General features: G+C 40.9%; 2 protein-coding genes across 2 annotated transcripts in view; one reads left to right on the top strand and one right to left on the bottom strand.

Moving 5' to 3' along the window:
- The window catches only part of usp45 (ubiquitin specific peptidase 45), a 52,634-nt gene extending 41,971 nt beyond the window's left edge, over nt 1–10,663 (bottom strand). Inside the window, exons 1-5 of the mRNA XM_015949251.3 lie at nt 10,372–10,663; nt 7,648–7,758; nt 5,062–5,231; nt 1,663–1,763; nt 1,277–1,377 (exon numbers count right to left, since the gene is read on the bottom strand). Coding sequence (XP_015804737.1) covers nt 1,277–1,377; nt 1,663–1,763; nt 5,062–5,231; nt 7,648–7,750 — 475 coding nt within the window. The 5' untranslated portion in view covers nt 7,751–7,758; nt 10,372–10,663. The remainder of the gene's footprint in view (nt 1–1,276; nt 1,378–1,662; nt 1,764–5,061; nt 5,232–7,647; nt 7,759–10,371) is intronic.
- A 401-nt stretch (nt 10,664–11,064) lies between these two features.
- Nucleotides 11,065–14,662, top strand: tstd3 (thiosulfate sulfurtransferase like domain containing 3). Its single transcript, XM_015949252.3, has 4 exons — nt 11,065–11,306; nt 11,384–11,545; nt 12,409–12,568; nt 14,006–14,662. The coding sequence occupies exons 1-4, from the start codon at nt 11,168–11,170 to the stop codon at nt 14,061–14,063; spliced, it is 519 nt and encodes a 172-aa protein (XP_015804738.1). The 5' UTR covers nt 11,065–11,167; the 3' UTR covers nt 14,064–14,662.
- Nucleotides 14,663–16,957: the final 2,295 nt, after the last annotated feature.

Genomic DNA, 16,957 nt, shown 5'->3' with positions numbered 1-16,957 from the left:
AAAAGAATGAGGGAACTGGATGATCAAAGCCCTGCCTGTGCAGAAGACACGCACTTAAAGTCTACGTTATTGAGAAGGCTTCTATTAATCTGCTGACTGTAGTGGTTAAAGGCTGCTGTGTGTGTGCGCGTGTATGTACCAGGGTTAGAGAGCTGAGGAAGAGAAAGAGGCTTGATTGCTCCTCCCGCTTCTCCTCCAGTTTCACTGGCTGCCTGTCAACTTCAGGGCCTGGTTCTGGTTTTAGGGCCTTGCATGGACAAGCACCATCACACATCGGTGATCTTCTCAGTCCCTACACCCCCAGCAGGTCCCTGAGGTCCAGTGACCAAACTAGCTACTACTGGTTGTGCAGCACACCAGGTTAAAGACCAAAGGTGACAGATCATTTGAATGCTGTGGCCTCCAGACTCTGGAACTCTCTCCCCCTGAGCCTGAGATCAGTGGACTCCTTTAAAAAGCAGCTGAAAACATCTGTTCAGGCTGGCTTTGGCGTGACCTTCATCACCACCCTCTCCTTATTCTGCTCTTTCTACCCATTCCACCTTTCCCGGAATCCACAGATTTCCCTCTTTCATGTTCTCTCTCCCTTTCCTTACATTTTTTTAATCACGATTTTTATTTTTTTGTAATTTAAAACATATTTTTTAACAATTGAAAAAATATTTTTGTATTTTAAATGTTTTGCTTTGTGAAGCTCCTCATGATTTTTATCTTGAGAGGCGCTATAGAAAAGATTGTTTTCTTTCTTTCTTTTCTTTTTCCTCCATAGCTCATGGACCGGTCTTGGCTCAAAATGCCCGGACTGATTTTTTTGTCCCAATCCAGCCCTGAATACAACCATCTACAATCTATAGTGATTCTAATCACACTCAGTGTCAATGAAAAACACACAAATGAACCCTACTGGTTGAAAAAACACTGTCCAGTCTTGTGAAATAGTGAAGATGCTTCTGAAGATCTGCCACAAGGGGGAGCAGGTGCATTACTACCATGTCCAGGAATGTTGGATTTTGACACTTTCTAGCCACGTTTCTACTTGGTTGAATATCAGGACATTTTGTGAACCTGTCCTGGATCCGTACAGTTCAATCCCACCATCGTCTTCTGGGAAAATTTGAACAGAACTCTGGCTTCCAGTTCTGTTTGTTAAGGTTGAAACGGAAGCAAAGCTTGCTTGACTGACCAAAGTTGGATTCTTAGATGGAGTTATATCCCATTTTAGCAAGAGAGCTGAATAAAAACAATACTGAAGGCCTTTTGAGCCGTTTCAGCTTACCAGACGCTGTCTTGACTGAGTGTTTCTGTAAAAAGTCGAGGGTCTGAGCCAAAGCCTTTTTGTTGCAGTGAGTGGAGAGCTCCTCGTTACATTCAAAGCACCTGTAATGATGACGCATGGATATAGATAAATACCTTTCCAGAATCTGACCATGAAACATGTTGTGATTTAACCACAAAATTGCTGAAGCAAAAAAGAAAACAACTCACGTCTGATGAGCTTTAGCACCAAGTCATATATTATAATTTAATCATTAAAAATAAAATACAACCATTTAAGAATGACGTGTCCAAGAGCCGTAAGGCTGCTGTTTTGATAAGTTCACACAAGGCAAAAGCTTAACACGTCTTTTTAAAATGTTACAGTTTTAGTTGGTAGTTTCTCACCAGGCCTTCCATGTGATCAGGCTGATTGTGATGCAGTGTGACTCCGGATGAAAAGCCTGGTGATGTCTGATGGCATGCTGGACCCCTGACTGGTTACAGCCCTGTAAGACAGTTAATTCAGAAATCATGAATAATACTAAACGGGCTTTTAATCTCCAGAGGTCCCCAAACTTCTTACTTTGGTCTTATTGAGTTCTTTTACCTAGTTAGTGTATTTATTTTGCTTTTATTTGTTTTTATTGCTATTTTGGTGAACTGATTTTAGTGTCTCATTGTGAAGTACTTTGGTCGCCTCTATTGGCTGTGTAAAGCGCTCTATCAATACATTTGATTGATTGATTAAAATATTCACAATGACCATTTGGTGTTTGCATGTCACATAAATGTGATAAATAATGAAAATCACTAGGGCTGCAACAAACTATTATTTGGATAATCGATTAATCGGATGGGGTCTCGACACGATTAATCGATTAATCGGATTACATGGGGACATTTTTAAAAACTGCTAGGGAAACGTTATTTCTCTCCTTCCTTCACTTTATTTAACACAACATTATTAGAAAACAGTTCAATAGCAGAAAAACAACATGCCATCACCTAAATTGTCTTATAAGGTGTATAGACAGAGACCCTAAGCTACATCTATCTGTGACCTAAAATGCTTGGTCCAAGTTAAACAGCTTAAGGGCAATTCTCATCTGTTTTGTTTGATCTCATCTGTTCACATTTATTTTAAATGTAATTAAACATAGGCTGTGAATTAATCAAAATTGATCACTATTTCCAAAAATGACTGAAAAAATACCAAATAAAACAAAAGTAAATGAATGCCATCCTCCTTGCGATGATGCCCTGGGCAACTGCCATAAAGTCACATCAAGAAATGCTGCTGATCATTCCAATGATCCCAAATAGACTCACATTAGGCCACATGAAAGCAACTGAACCCAAAAATATATTAACCAGTATATAACTGCACTCTCACACAACACGCCTGCAGCAACAGTTAGGACTCCTCCCTCCCTTTTAAAAGCGTTTTTGCTTCTGAGGACATTGTGGTTGTAAAGCCACATGCTAGTAGTCTGGCCCCGGTGTGATCAACCAGTTTCTGCGGGAATGTGACGGCGGAACCAGGGCCAGATTAACACTTTGTTGTACCCTGGGCAACAATATTCAAGGGCTCCATCATCACGACCCGAGGATCACCATAATGTGGTCACATACAGAATATTTTACTGTAATATGCAGTAAATATACTCAATACTTGAATGCCTGACAACACGTAACCCGCCCAGAGTAACCTTTGACCCACCTCGTGTGGACTGACCAATGAGGAGAGGGTCTTAACTTGAGGCCCTCTCTTCATTGGTCAGTCTGCATGAGACTGACTCTCAACTGACGTTCAAAGTCATAGGCAGCGAAGCGTCTCTGTGCAGCGCAAAAGCCCGGGTGGACAGTTTGTTTAATGTAGGGTGACCATATTTCCATTTCCAAACAAGAGGACAGGGGATCTGTGCCTATGATGTCACACTATGGCAACGCCACACAAACCATGTTGGGACCCATTTTTTGTAAGAACTAAATTAATATCAGATTCTGCCAATTAAAGGGCTCTAAAACAATTCATATGTAAATATTTTGCATATTTAATGCAAAATCTAATTTTTCTGCTTTAGTGCTGCAACAAGATTTTATTAATAATAAATTATTATACCTTTTGTTTTACTACAGCATTGGTAAGCTTCCTGTGCACAGATTATTCAGGATGCTTGTTTCAGCTGTGAGATTAGACGATAGGATCAATGAAAAAATAAGTTGTCACACACTCCATGGAAACTTTCAGAGAATCCACAAATAGTGGCTTTCAAATGGTTTTGTTACTTTTTGCAAGTTTAGAAAAGCAGCAGATGAGACAGCATGCCTGATAATTTAGTTTTTCATCTGATAATATTAGAACATGTCAGTAATGTCTAAGGGGCTTTTATAAACACCGTATAACTAACACTACTGGAGAGGGCATGAATTACACAGAGGCTTCTGGGGAGCCCAGTTATGGGGTGGGGGGGGGGCATTTTGCCTTGGCCCCCAAAATGTCTTGAAACGGCCCTGGGTGTGTGACTGAGTTTTGAAGGTGATCTGAATTGTATCAGATGTATAAATATAACATGTGTATAACTTATTGTTTTTTACTGGTAAAAACGTGTAGTGGAGATAAATCTACCTACATTTGACTTTTCAACACTTTGTTTTGTTTTCTTGTTTTTATTTAACTATTTTCCTGTCCTGTCTGTCTCTCATCTTCCTGCATCTCCTCTTAATTCTCCAGAAAATCTGCTGCCTGGATTCTAACCTTTTAACCTCATCAGTTACTTTTGAGTAGATCAAAGGGATCTCCTGACCGGAAAGCGCAGAGCGCGTTTTCGATGCTGCGTGAGGTGACATCATCACAGCACAGGTGATGAGCTCCGCAGTAGCGCGCTTCAGGCACAAATAAGACAGAAAATAGAGAACATGTGCGGACATGAACGATCGTGTGCTAATTATAGTTTTTTGGTTGCGCCACTTTGAGAATGGACCGTGCGCTGGTGGAAGCAGCTGCCTGGATCGCTGCGCAACAATGCGGAACCGGTTCGCAGCAGCGCAAGTCTGCCGGCTCTCCCTCGCGCTGATCTGCGGCTCTCCCACGCTGATCTGCGGCTCTCCCTCGCGCTGATCTGCGGCTCTCCCTCTCGCTGATCTGCCGGCTCTCCCTCGCGCTGATCTGCGGCTCTCCCTCGCGCTGATCTGACTTGCTCTGGTCTGCGCGCAACGGCGGGCGGGAAGGGGGGGCGCTTTTGGAAGAGTTGTGCGACACAACGAATCGATGACGCAATTCGTTGCCAACACTTTTAGTAATCGATTTTCATCGAATTTATCGATTCGTTGTTGCAGCCCTAATTCAGATCATCTTCAAAACTCAGTCCCACACGCAGGGACGTATCAAGGCATTTGGGGGTCAAGGCAAAATAGACCCCTGCCAGGTATTTTAAGTTGAGGTGCCATTTGTTTTTATATTACGTTTATATTTGCAATGAAGTCCAAAAGTGAAGGATGCATGTTATTTATTACTTGATTGTTCAAGCTACCTCACAGAAGTGATCTGTTTGTTAACAGAGTTGTTAAATGTTAACATAAAGGTAATTACATTCTGGATCTGTTTCTTCGCTTTCTTAATTATTTTTTTATGTATTAAAAGTATCGGATCGGGACTCGTTATCGGCAGATTCTCAAAGTCAAATGACTCGGACTCTGACTCGAGGGCAAAAAGACCTGATCGGGACATCCCTATATATTGCTAGATATTCCTGACCTAGAGTCAGTGTTTGAGCCGTTAAATGACACAAAATCAAATCTTACTTGAAAACCGCACTTTAAGCACACTAAGATGTCGTGGGACGCTGCTGGCTCTCCGTCGATCATCGTCCTTTCCTTCAGGCAGTCGGTGCACATGGACCACATGCTGGAGAGGACTGACTTCTTCACTGAGCTCAGGTCCACTGCTTTATTCACGTGTTGGCAGGTCAGTCCTTAAAAAAAACAACCCATAAACTTCTGTCAGTGTGCCCCAGGGCAGCTGTGGCTTTAATGTAGCTCATCATCATCAGTGTTTGTGAACAGGAGAATGACTAGCATAAAGCGCTTTGGAGTCCTCTGACTCAGAAAAGAGCTTTACAAGTCCAGGCCATTTATCATTTGAATTGTACACATAAGTTCTTACGACAATAAGAAAGACAAAAACTTACTTTTTGTAATTAAAGGGTGCTCAAACATCCGTCTCAAAAATGCAAAAATTATGAAAAGGTTCAACACTTCTTGTCAAACATTTCAGAAAGTGAAACTCAGACATCATTTCTACATATTTTCACATTTTGGCCACAATGTTCTAAAGCAGATTTGGTCATCAAGGGCAGCCAAGTGTCCACCAGAACATGCAAATGTACATCGCTTGAAATATACCAATCTCTTATTTTTTGCATTTCAATCAGTTCTTTTCCATATTAATATTGTTCTTCCTTAATATTGTGAAGATGATCATTTTGAGCTACACTCACTGGCCACATTACACACCTGTCCAACTGCTTGCTAATGCAAATTACAAATCAGCCAATCACATGGCGGCAACTCAATGCATTTAGGCATTTAGTTCCTTGAGATGACTCTTGTCATGTCGTGATTTGACGTTATATAAATAAACTGAATTGACATGGTTAAGGCGTAGCCTGGCCTGCCAGACTCCTCCTCTGTTTAACTCTGCACAGAGAAAGGGTCTGGGAACTCTCCTATTCAAACAACCCCACCCCGTGAGAATTCGAACCGAACCAATCAGCGCTGAGTAGCGTACGTCACACACAATAACGTAGAGTTTGTCATAAACATGGCGACTGAAACGGAGTTCGCTGCGGCTCTTTCCTCTGTTCTAAATGACTTGAACACGTCTTTAAAACAACAAGTAGAAGCGCTAAAAGCCTTTCTTCTAAAGAAATATGTTTGCGCTATCGCCAGACGCCATTTTTGACTGCAGCTAAAAACTACAGTGTCACGTGGTACAGTCTGCAGCTCAGTCTTTTTTCTGATTGGTTATTTGAGAGCAGGCTAGTTCCGCCCCTATGTGTCTCTCTGCCTGTGAGTAACGAGACTTTTCTCCGTGCAGAATTAAACAGAGGACGAGTCAGGCAGGCCAGGCTAGTCAAGACCAAGATGATCTGCTGAAGTTCCAACCAAGCGAAGAAAGGTGATTTAAGTGACTTTGAATGTGGCATGTTGTTGATACCAGATGGGCTGGTCTTAGTATTTCAAAAACTGCTGATCTTCTGGGATTATCACGCACAACCATCTCTAGGGTTTACAGAGAGTGGTCCAAAAAAGGGAAAGAGAAAACATCCAGTGAGCATCAGTTTTGTGGGCAAAAATGCCTTGTTGATGCCAGCGCCTTGGGCTTCCCAACAGGGTCGCTTAAGGCGCTTTATAAATAAAGCTTTGATTGATTGATTGATTGATTGATGCCGGAGAATGGCCAGACTGGTTTGAGCTAATAGAAAGGCAACAGTAGCTCAAATAACCACTTGTTACACCCAAGAGCATCTCTGAATGCATAACATGTTGAACCTTGAGGCAGATGGGTTACAGCAGCAGAAGACCACACCGGGTGCCACACCTGTCAGCTAAGAACAGAAAACTGAGGCTACAATTTGCACAGGCTCACCAAAATTGGACAATAGAAGATTGAAAAAATGTTGCCTGGTCTGATGAGTCTTAATTTCTGCTGCGACATTTGGAGGGTAGGATCAGAATTTGGATCCAACAACATGAAAGCATATATCCATTCTGCCTTGAATCAACAGATCAGGCTGCTGGTGGTGGTGTAATGGTGTGGGGGACATTTTCTTGGCACACTTTGGGTCCTTTACAACTAATTGATCATCATTGTAACGCCACAGCCTACCTGAGTATTGTTGCTGACCATGGCCATCCCTTTATGACCATAGTGTACCCATATGATGGCTACTTTCATCAGGATAATGTGCAATGTCATAAAGCTCTAATCATCTCAGATGGGTTTCTTGAACCTGTACTCAAATGGCCTCCAAAGTCACCAGGTCTCAATCCAATATAGCACCTTTGGGATGTGGTGGAACGGGGGATTTGCATCATGGATGTGCAGCTGACAAATCTGCAGCAACTGTGTGATGCTATCATGTCAATATGGACCAAAATCTCGGAGGAATGTTTCCAGGACCTTGTTGAATCTATGCCACAAAGGATTAAGACGGTTCTGAAGGCAAAAGAGGGTCCAACCTGGTACTAGCAAGGTGTACCCAATAATGTGGCCAATGAGTGTATATTGCACAAGCCCTAGTGGTCCCAATGTTAGGTGGGTTGTTGTGTGTTAACACAAAAAGGTCAAGTCACATAAACTTTCTGGTATCAGTGGTTCCGACTTACCGCTGACTTCATCTGATGACTCCTCATCTCGAGGTTTCCGCGGCTTATTAGTCCGCTTAGTCATTTCGGCGGCTTTCAAAGAAAAAGGATCTTTTAGCCGCATCTGGAGCTCTGAAAGAAGGAATAGAAGTAAGATTACTTCTTTAAAGCACTGTTTCCTGAAATTAACTTTTTAACTAATTTGCCAAAAACCATAAAGATTATCCCAATATACAGGTGCTGGCCAGTAAATTAGAATATCATCAAAAGGTTGAAAATATTTCAGTAATTCCATTCAAAACGTGAAACTTGTACATTATATTCATGCAATGCACACAGACCAATGTATTTCCAATGTTCATTACATTTAAATTTGATATTCATAAGTGACAACTAATGAAAACTCCAAATTTGGTATCTCAAAAAATTAGAATATTCTGAAAAGGCTGAATATAGAAGACACCTGCTGCCACTCTAATCAGCTGATTTACTCAAAACACCTGCAAAGGCCTTTAAAAGGTCCCTCAGTCTTGTTTTGAAGGCACCACAATCATGGGGAAGACTTCTGACTTAACAGCTGTCCAAAAGACAATCATTGACACCTTGCACAAGGAGGGCAAGACACAAAAGGTGATTGCTAAAGAAGCTGGCTGTTCGCAGAGCTCTGTGTCCAAGCACATTAACAGACAGGCGAAGGGACGGAAAAAATGTGGTAGAAAAAAGTGTACAAGCTCTAGGGATAACCGCACCCTGCAGAGAATTGTGACGACAAACCCATTCAAAAATGTGGGGGAGATCCACAAAGAGTGGACTGCAGCTGGAGTCAGCGCTTCAAGAACCACCACGAGGAGACTCATGAAAGACATGGGATTCAGGTGTCGCATTCCGTGTGTCAAGCCACTCTTGAACAAGAAACAGCGCAAGAAGCGTCTCGCCTGGGCCAAGGACAAAAAGGACTGGACTGATGCTGAGTGGTCCAAAGTTATGTTTTCTGATGAAAGCAAGTTCTGCATTTCCTTTGGAAATCAAGGACCCAGAGTCTGGAGGAAGAGCGGAGAAGCACAGAATCCACGTTGCATGAGGTCCAGTGTAAAGTTTCCACCGTCAGTGATGGTGTGGGGTGCCATGTCATCTGCCGGTGTTGGCCCACTCTGTTTCCTGAGGTCCAGGGTCAATGCAGCCGTCTACCAGGAAGTTTTAGAGCACTTCATGCTTCCTGCTGCTGACCAACTTTATGGGGATGCAGACTTCACCTTTCAACAGGACTTGGCACCTGCACACAGTGCCAAAACCACCAGCACCTGGTTCAAGGACCATGGTATCCCTGTCCTTGATTGGCCCGCAAACTCGCCTGACCTTAACCCCATAGAAAATCTATGGGGTATTGTGAAGCGGAGGATGCAATACGCTAGACCCAACAATGCAGAGGAGCTGAAGACGACTATCAGAGCAACCTGGGCTCTCATAACACCTGAGCAGTGCCACAGACTGATCGAGTCCATGCCACGCCGCATTACTGCAGTTATTGAGGCAAAAGGAGCCCCGACTAAGTATTGAGTGCTATACATGCACATTCTTTTCATGTTCATTCTTTTCAGTTGGCCAACATTAGAGAAACAAACATTTTTTCATTGGCCTTTAGAATATTCTAATTTTCTGAGATACCAGATTTGATGTTTTCATTGGTTGTCACCTATAAATATCAAAATTAAACGTAATAAACATCGGAAATACATTGGTCTGTGTGCATTGCATGAATATAATGTACAAGTTTCACGTTTTGAATGGAATTACTGAAATATTTTCAACCTTTTGATGATATTCTAATTTACTGGCCAGCACCTGTAAACAATTTAAAATTTTGCAAAGAAGAACAATAACAAACATTTTTGAGTAACTTCATTTTAGGTCAGTTTTGAGTTTAATTGTATTCAACATTTTTAGCAATAGTTTTAATCTACCACATTGCCCAAGGACACAATGACAGCAGCAGACTGAGCGGGAATCAAACCTGCAACATTTCAACTATGGGACACTTAATTCTTTTGCCACCGTCGCCACATACAATTTACAGTCATTAACACATACAGAAAACGGGTTCAAAATTAAAGTTACTGTCAAAAACGTTAATTTCAAGAGACTGTTTAATTAAAAATCCCTGATATGTTTACCTTTCCAGAATCTGTAATTCAATTATAACTCTATAGTTCCGTTTTTAAAATGTCAACTTTTCATTATCGTTCTCTCCATTTCCTTTTTAAACTGGTAGCGGAATCAGAACTGGATGACATCTTGAACTCAATCACTTTCCGTCTTTTAGCATGACACGTTCAGCCATAACCTTAATTTAACCGGGAAACAATTTCTGAGATTAGAAATCTGACCCGATTCTATCAGCTGTAAAACAGTCAGGTCACGTGAAATGTTCTGATCATCAAAAATAAACCCTCCCAAAAGCAGATGATGCTAGTTACCGGTTACATTGAGGATGATGCTGTGATTCTGAACGCTTTCACTCTTGGCTCTCAACATATCTCCATAACCCATTTAAAATAATTAGGACTAAATACTGTAACAGGAAAAGTTACTTAAACAAACATACTGTAGAACTCTGATATTAACACGGTTGTGATAGGAGGCCCAAACTTGTCAGGTTTCGCTAAGTGAGCGCCATTTAAAACAGTTAAAACTTTAACAAACATGTTTGTATATTGAGATTATGAAAAAAGATCGGTATAAACTCACCCGTTAAGCTCGCCTCTGTTGTTTGTTTAAGCAGATATGGCCAACAATCAGTTGTAGACTCTTCTTGGCTAGCAAACGGGCTTGCTACATTAGCTTAAATTAGCTTATCGCAACTAATACAAATATTAATAAACTTTTCATCCAATAAATATTACTTTATTAAATTATTTCGGGGTACATAGCAACAAAGATCAAGAACAGTCGTTTAAATGCCTTTTGGGTCTTGTCTCTGACTTCAAAATTCGTCAAACTCGTTAGCATCGACTAGTCGTACGTCAACATGTGACGCACTACGGCAAAGCAGAAAGTTCAAAAACACTTCATTCAAAAACTCTTCCTTTTAACTTTGAAGGTGTTTTCATCACAAAAACTGCGTAGACAAGTCTATAAATATATTTTAAGAGATGAGTAATACATAAAATATTTTGTTTTGATGTTGGTGTCAAGTTTAATGTAAAGATTGACTTTTCAGTTACATTTTCAGTAATTAAATGCTCAATAGAATCGTGCTGGCTCATCAATAATCCCGAATACTTTAAAGATTTAGATAACTTATTTACTAAATAAGCTGTGTGTAAATACTGTAAGTGTCGTTTATTTGCTGACATTTAAACTGTAATCTACATTACTGTTTGTGTCCGTACAGAGCATGTACAGTCTATGGTACAAAGGCCCGAACTTCTGCGCATGCGCAGACAGGGTTTTTTCTTTAGCAAGTAAGTTGTAGCCTGGTTGTAGCACTCGTGTGCAATCACCTGTCAACAGAAGGTGTCATCTTGATTAATCTTGATCACACATGGCACTCAGAAGGTGCTGGAGGTTTTCCGGTCTCGTCCCACGACTTTTGTGGCGCAGTCCTATCCCACCCGGGTCTTCCATAGGAGGGAGAAGCACTTCCGTGCCTAGCTTTGCCAACACTTACCGATGTTATAAAAGTGAGTTTTACATGGAGTGACTCATAACTTGTGCTGTGAGGGTCGATACCAGTGTGTATGGTCTGTTGTGTTTACAGGCACAGGCGTCCGCTGGTTCGGGTCACAACTGTCACACACAGATGTGAGTTATGAGCAGCTGAAGCAGCTCCTGGATGGACAGAAAACTGTAGTCATTGATGTCAGGGAGCCATGGGAGCTCAGGGAGTATGGCTTCATCCCTGGATCAATTAATGTGCCCTGTAAGTGCTGTTCACTCAACATATCGTACTGATGGGAGGGTGTACACTAATATATCTGCTGATGCAGTAGAGCGCAAATCAGCTGTTTCATCCTACTAAAAGAGCATGATGTAGAATAATCCAGAATTCTGATTGCACCACAAAAAGAATGTGTTGAAATATCCCAGCTTGAATGTCCAGACTTGATTTTATGCAAATATTTTTTTATGCAAGCAAAATTTACAGAAAATATTTATCATTATAAAATAAAACCTTAATTTCTAACACCGGTAACATCTGCATGTCATTGATTTGACTTATTTCATGCAGACCGGTTTAATGTGAAATCCATTAAATTTCCCACGTGAGCATTTGACCAATGATTTAAAAGTAAGTGTGAGAGTCATGATATATGTCTTCTGATTAATCTGATGAATAAAGCACATCTACATAACATCATTATTGTTATTTGACATTACAAAGCATCAGTTTGAACTCATCTTATATCTCTTATTTTACTGTTTACTTTATTCATTTGTTAAATATGTATATACGCATTATGCACACACTCACGTGCACACACATAGAAAAATAAATAAAATAGTTAGCACACACATTTAGGAATGTATATACCTTACACACTATATATATTATTGCTTAGATTAGCCATTTTTATATTTTGCTTGTTTTTACATTATTGTATTTTGCATAACTGTTGCTGTGAAGCTCGCACACAAGAATTTCACTCGCATGTACTGTACCAGTGTACCTGCACATGTGACGTGACAATAAAAGTGATTTAATTTGATCTGATTTGATTTGTTTGTTTTTATTAGACACCGTCTTTTACCTCCTGACCTGTCTGTGGCTGTTTTACTTCACAGTGGGACATGTGATCACTGCTCTACAGCTGGATCCAGATGAGTTCAGAGAAAAATATGATGCTGAACTGCCCCAGCAGACAGATAACATTGTGTTTATTTGCCTGGCTGGGGTCAGGAGCAAAAGTGCCCTCATCACTGCTGCCTCGTTAGGATATAAACAGTGAGTGATGTTTCTGTTCCCATCAGCAAGTCTAAAGTTTTTTAATCTATTATTAAAGCACTAACTGCACTCATGCTGATTAGTTTACTGACTGATATCTTACTCATGTTGATAATTATTCCATTTGAAATAACGATTAATTTATAGGGAGCCTCATGCCCATCTACTTCTGGACCATGGGTCCCCGGATGAATGAACAACTGAATGCAAGTCAACGGGGCTCAAACGCTATTTTCTAATTCCGCTTGTTTCGTGACATGGATTTCACATACGATGTCTGTGAGTTTTAAAAGTGCATTTTGATACCAAGAAAGCACATATTTTCAAACAGGGGAAACGTTATTTTAGGTTTTGTGTGAAAATAAGTCCAGAACTACAAATGTGCATCACAAAAGTGAAGTCATCGAACCAGACACGGAGAAAGGCAGAGGAAAAATGGCTGTAAGTTCAGTGAACTTGAAATCCTTCTTTCAGGAAGAAAGAACCACCATGAATCTGGCCCTGTGGTGAGTAGCAGCTACGCTAGGGAGAGGAGATTCTTTGGTAATGTCATAAAAGGGACATACCGATGTCTGATTTGTAGTCATGCTAACAGCGAACTTTTACAAGCTGATAATTCTCAAAGTACGTGACAGGCACAGTAGAAACACCCATCATTAGTTTTCATCTAAAATGCAGTTCAACACATGTGTGATCCAGGGCGCAAGGCAAAGCGGATTAGAAAATAGCTCTTTTAGCCCCGTTGACTTGCATTCATTTTTTCGTTCTTCCGAGGACCCGTGAGCCAGCCGGAAAGGGAGGAGACTTAGGCTCCCTGTGTGAGATAGCATTTATTGTCCTGTTTCTCAGTGCCTTATCATGCAGGACAATACACGACCCAAATCTAACTGCAAAGTTAATAATAATATAATAATTTTATTTATAAAGCACTTTCAAACAAAGCACTGAACAGTAAGGAATTCAAACAATATAAATAACATCAATTCAAGCAAGAATGCATAAATTATAAAAAGAACAGATGAAATGTAAAAATTAAAAACCAATAAAATGTGTCTGGAGTTAATGATGCATAAGTTAAGGTAAAAAGGTGAGTCTTTGGCTCCACAGAGCATGCTTGCCTAATAACTTGAGTTAATGTGTCCACATTAGTGGTGCATGAAAAGAAAATGCATGCTCTCCAATAATCTGTAGCCTTTGGAACCGTTAGGAGGCCAGTGCCCTGAGATCTTAGGGCACACGTTGGAACATACTGGTGCAGGAGATGAGTGATGTAGGCAGAGGCCAGAAGTTAAGAAAAATGCTGTTTAGAAGATCACGATTAAATGAACCAATACTGTTTTGTCATTAAACTCAAACACATACTTTAACATAAATCCTAATATGTGAATATTGAAACTCAAGATTTTAACATTTTTTCAAATTTTCTCTCCCTTTCAGAGTTCAGCATTATCCTGGTGGATGGCAGGAGTGGGTGGAACGTGAAACACATCAGTGATTTGGGGATTTTGAGCCACATAGAAGATAAATCAGAGCAAAGTCTCTGCAAACGAGCTTCCAAGACAGTCTAGCAATAATAAACCTCTGGAACTGTGTGGTTAATCACAAGTAGGTTCAGAGATCCTGTGTGCCGGGTTTGTTACAGCAACTTTTGTTTTTCCTCATTATGTTTTGAAGTTGCACCTTAAAAAACTGTAACAGAATGTTTGTGACTTTCACTTTAAATGATTGTTTCTGGTTTGCAACATTTACTCTATTTATTATAGTCGTGTGCATCTGCTTCACAACCTGCGAGCAACACTGCTCATAACAGTTCATTCAGTCGAAACCAGCTGAGAGGAACAACGGGACCCAGCACTTAAGCACGAGAAGCCCCACTCGCCAGAAGAAAAAAATGTTTCACTTCATTTAGAGCAATGCAATGGTCAAATTCTTATTTCAGACATCGACATCATCAAAAACACAATTACTATCAGCTCTCCTATTTTGTCATTGCCTTCCAAAGGGTAAATTCATGTGGTGGTGGGGGCTCGTGTATCTCCAGCGGTCAATGGGCAATCAGCCTACATTTATTTCAAAATAAAATTATTTATATTACGAGTGTTTGTGTATTTTAGACATTTGAATTACCTGAGAGGACATTTATTTATCAGACATCAGATATAAATAGGAGCAGAGCGTTTTGCTGAGGAGACAGCTGCTGGAACTAAATGACTTGTTGTGTTGAAGGATCATATCTAATAACTGGATCACCGTATGAATTTGCCACCAACCCTCTAGGAGCCATTAACAGCTTCCTCTACGATTTATTACCAATGTGTTTGTTTTCCAGCCACAACTACCATGATGACCATGAACCTTGTCCCTTCTGTAACATCAACATTTAACTTGAACCACAATGGTTCAACAACTGTCAGCCATCTTCACTTTGGTTAAGATTGTCATGGCTTGTGTAAGCAGCAGAAGTCAGCTTGTTGATTTTTACTCTTCAGAGACATTAAGACTGACTTGAATGTGACTTTGCAGATGCATGAGTAAAATAATCTTAAAATTAAATTGATATATTGTTAAACAGCAGGTAAGCATGGAAACTCCTCACACTCGGCTCATAATTTGAAAAAGTAAAAATTGATTTATTTGCGCAGATGCGTGAGATCAACAGGCGGAATGGTGCTGCATCTGCAGTGATGCGGGTGTTGTACCGGTTTGTCGTGGTGAAGAGTGCTGAGCCAGAAGGCAAAGTTCTCGATTTACCGGTCGATCTACGTTCCCACCCTCACCTTTGGTCCCGAGTTTTGGGTAGTGACTGAAAGAACGAGATTGCGGATAAAAGCGGCCAAAATGATTTTTCTCCGCAGGATGGCTGGACCTCTCTTAGAGATAGGGTGAGAAGCTTGGTCATCCAGGAGGGGCTCTGAGTAGACCCGCTGCTCCTCCCATGTAGAGAGGAGTCAGTTGAGGTGGCTCGGGCATCTGGTTAGGATGCCTCTTGGACACCTACCAGGTGAGGTTTTCTGGGCACGTCCAACTGGGAGGAGGCCTAAAGGAAGACCCAGGACATGCTGGACTGACTGTCTCTCAGCTGGGCAGGGAACGCCTTGGGATCCCCCGGAAGAGCTGGCCCAAGTGGCTGAGGAGAGGGAAGTCCGGGCCTCTCCAATTAGGCTGCTGCCCCCACAATCCAACTCCGGATAAGCACAATAAAATGGATGGATGCACATCGATTTTTTAATATTTTCCTTAACCAAAAATAAATAAAAAACAACCTTTTCCACATGTGAAAATGAGTATTTAGTTTTCTTTAATTCATTTAACTGCCAAGAATTGTTTTGAATGGAAATGTATTATTTTTATTAAAATTGTAAAAAGCTACAAAAAAGGTTTAATTTTCATTTAAAAAATACAAAAGCGGCTAAAATTTTATTTTACAAAAGAAATATAAATCACATCTTCACTGAAACGGCATCATTGCCTTTATACAAATGTCTCAGGGGAAATGGTGGTTTCTTTGTATTGATATTGAAACAGAGAATGAGATGTGTAATATGCTCTCACACGAAGAGCTGGGCGATTGTTTAAATGACAGAAATATTCCATCTCCTCACTAAAGTCACACACAGCTGTAAGATATGAGGTCAGCAAAACCAAACAGTTGCCAAGTCTTCAAGATGGGAATATTAGAAGTGTTTGTCAAAATTATTTTTAGGGTAAATCAATTCAAGAGGATGGAGATGATTATGATCATTCTGTTGTTTCTCTTAAAAGAGGTAGCAGGTATGTGAAAAATGTCCTCTCTGACCTAACGACCTTGTAGGTGAGTAATTGTTTTAAACAGCCCTATCACCCTTACATGCCCTCCTATTACTTTTGTCTCATCTGCCCTGAACTGCAAATGACGACTCTCCCTTTTTTGGAAGCAGTTTAATCAATGTTCTGTTTTCTGCACAGTCAAATTTTAACAAGTTGGAAACAGACCAGACTAATAGGTACTAATTTACATCTAATCTTGCTAGGGCCCTAGTCTCATAAGGTCACCCCCAGCTTCTGCTCAGTGTTCAATTAGGTCCCTCGTCCCATCAGGGAAGATCATGTCAGAGCTGGACCGACAGGCAGCAGTGGCGGGCTGAGTCCATCTCTGGCTGCCTGCTTGTCTTGCTGTCCAGAGCTAGACGCTGAGATAATGAGCACTGAGACCTATGCAAAGCAAACATATCAGTAAAATCAGAATGATGCTAAATTATATTTGGCTTTGTGAGGAAACACTGGTGCTATGTGCTAATTTCCCAGCCTGACTCTACTCCTCACAATCTGCTGACAGATGTCCAAGCAGACCGCTTTGGTACCGAGGTTTGAGATTCCAGCGGTGTTGGCTCATTTGCCGGGCGGGGCTGC

The sequence above is a fragment of the Nothobranchius furzeri genome, chromosome 5 (genome assembly GCF_043380555.1).
Source record: "Nothobranchius furzeri strain GRZ-AD chromosome 5, NfurGRZ-RIMD1, whole genome shotgun sequence".
Lineage (NCBI taxonomy): Eukaryota > Metazoa > Chordata > Actinopteri > Cyprinodontiformes > Nothobranchiidae > Nothobranchius > Nothobranchius furzeri.
This window is presented reverse-complemented; position numbering and strand designations above follow the sequence as displayed.

Bases quoted from the DNA above. Each gene is read 5' to 3' on its own strand.
- tstd3 (XM_015949252.3), top strand. From the start codon at position 11,168: ATGGCACTCAGAAGGTGCTGGAGGTTTTCCGGTCTCGTCCCACGACTT. The intron at 11,307-11,383 runs GTGAGTTTTACA...TTGTGTTTACAG, and splicing joins CACTTACCGATGTTATAAAA to GCACAGGCGTCCGCTGGTTC. The intron at 11,546-12,408 runs GTAAGTGCTGTT...TTTACTTCACAG, and splicing joins TGGATCAATTAATGTGCCCT to TGGGACATGTGATCACTGCT.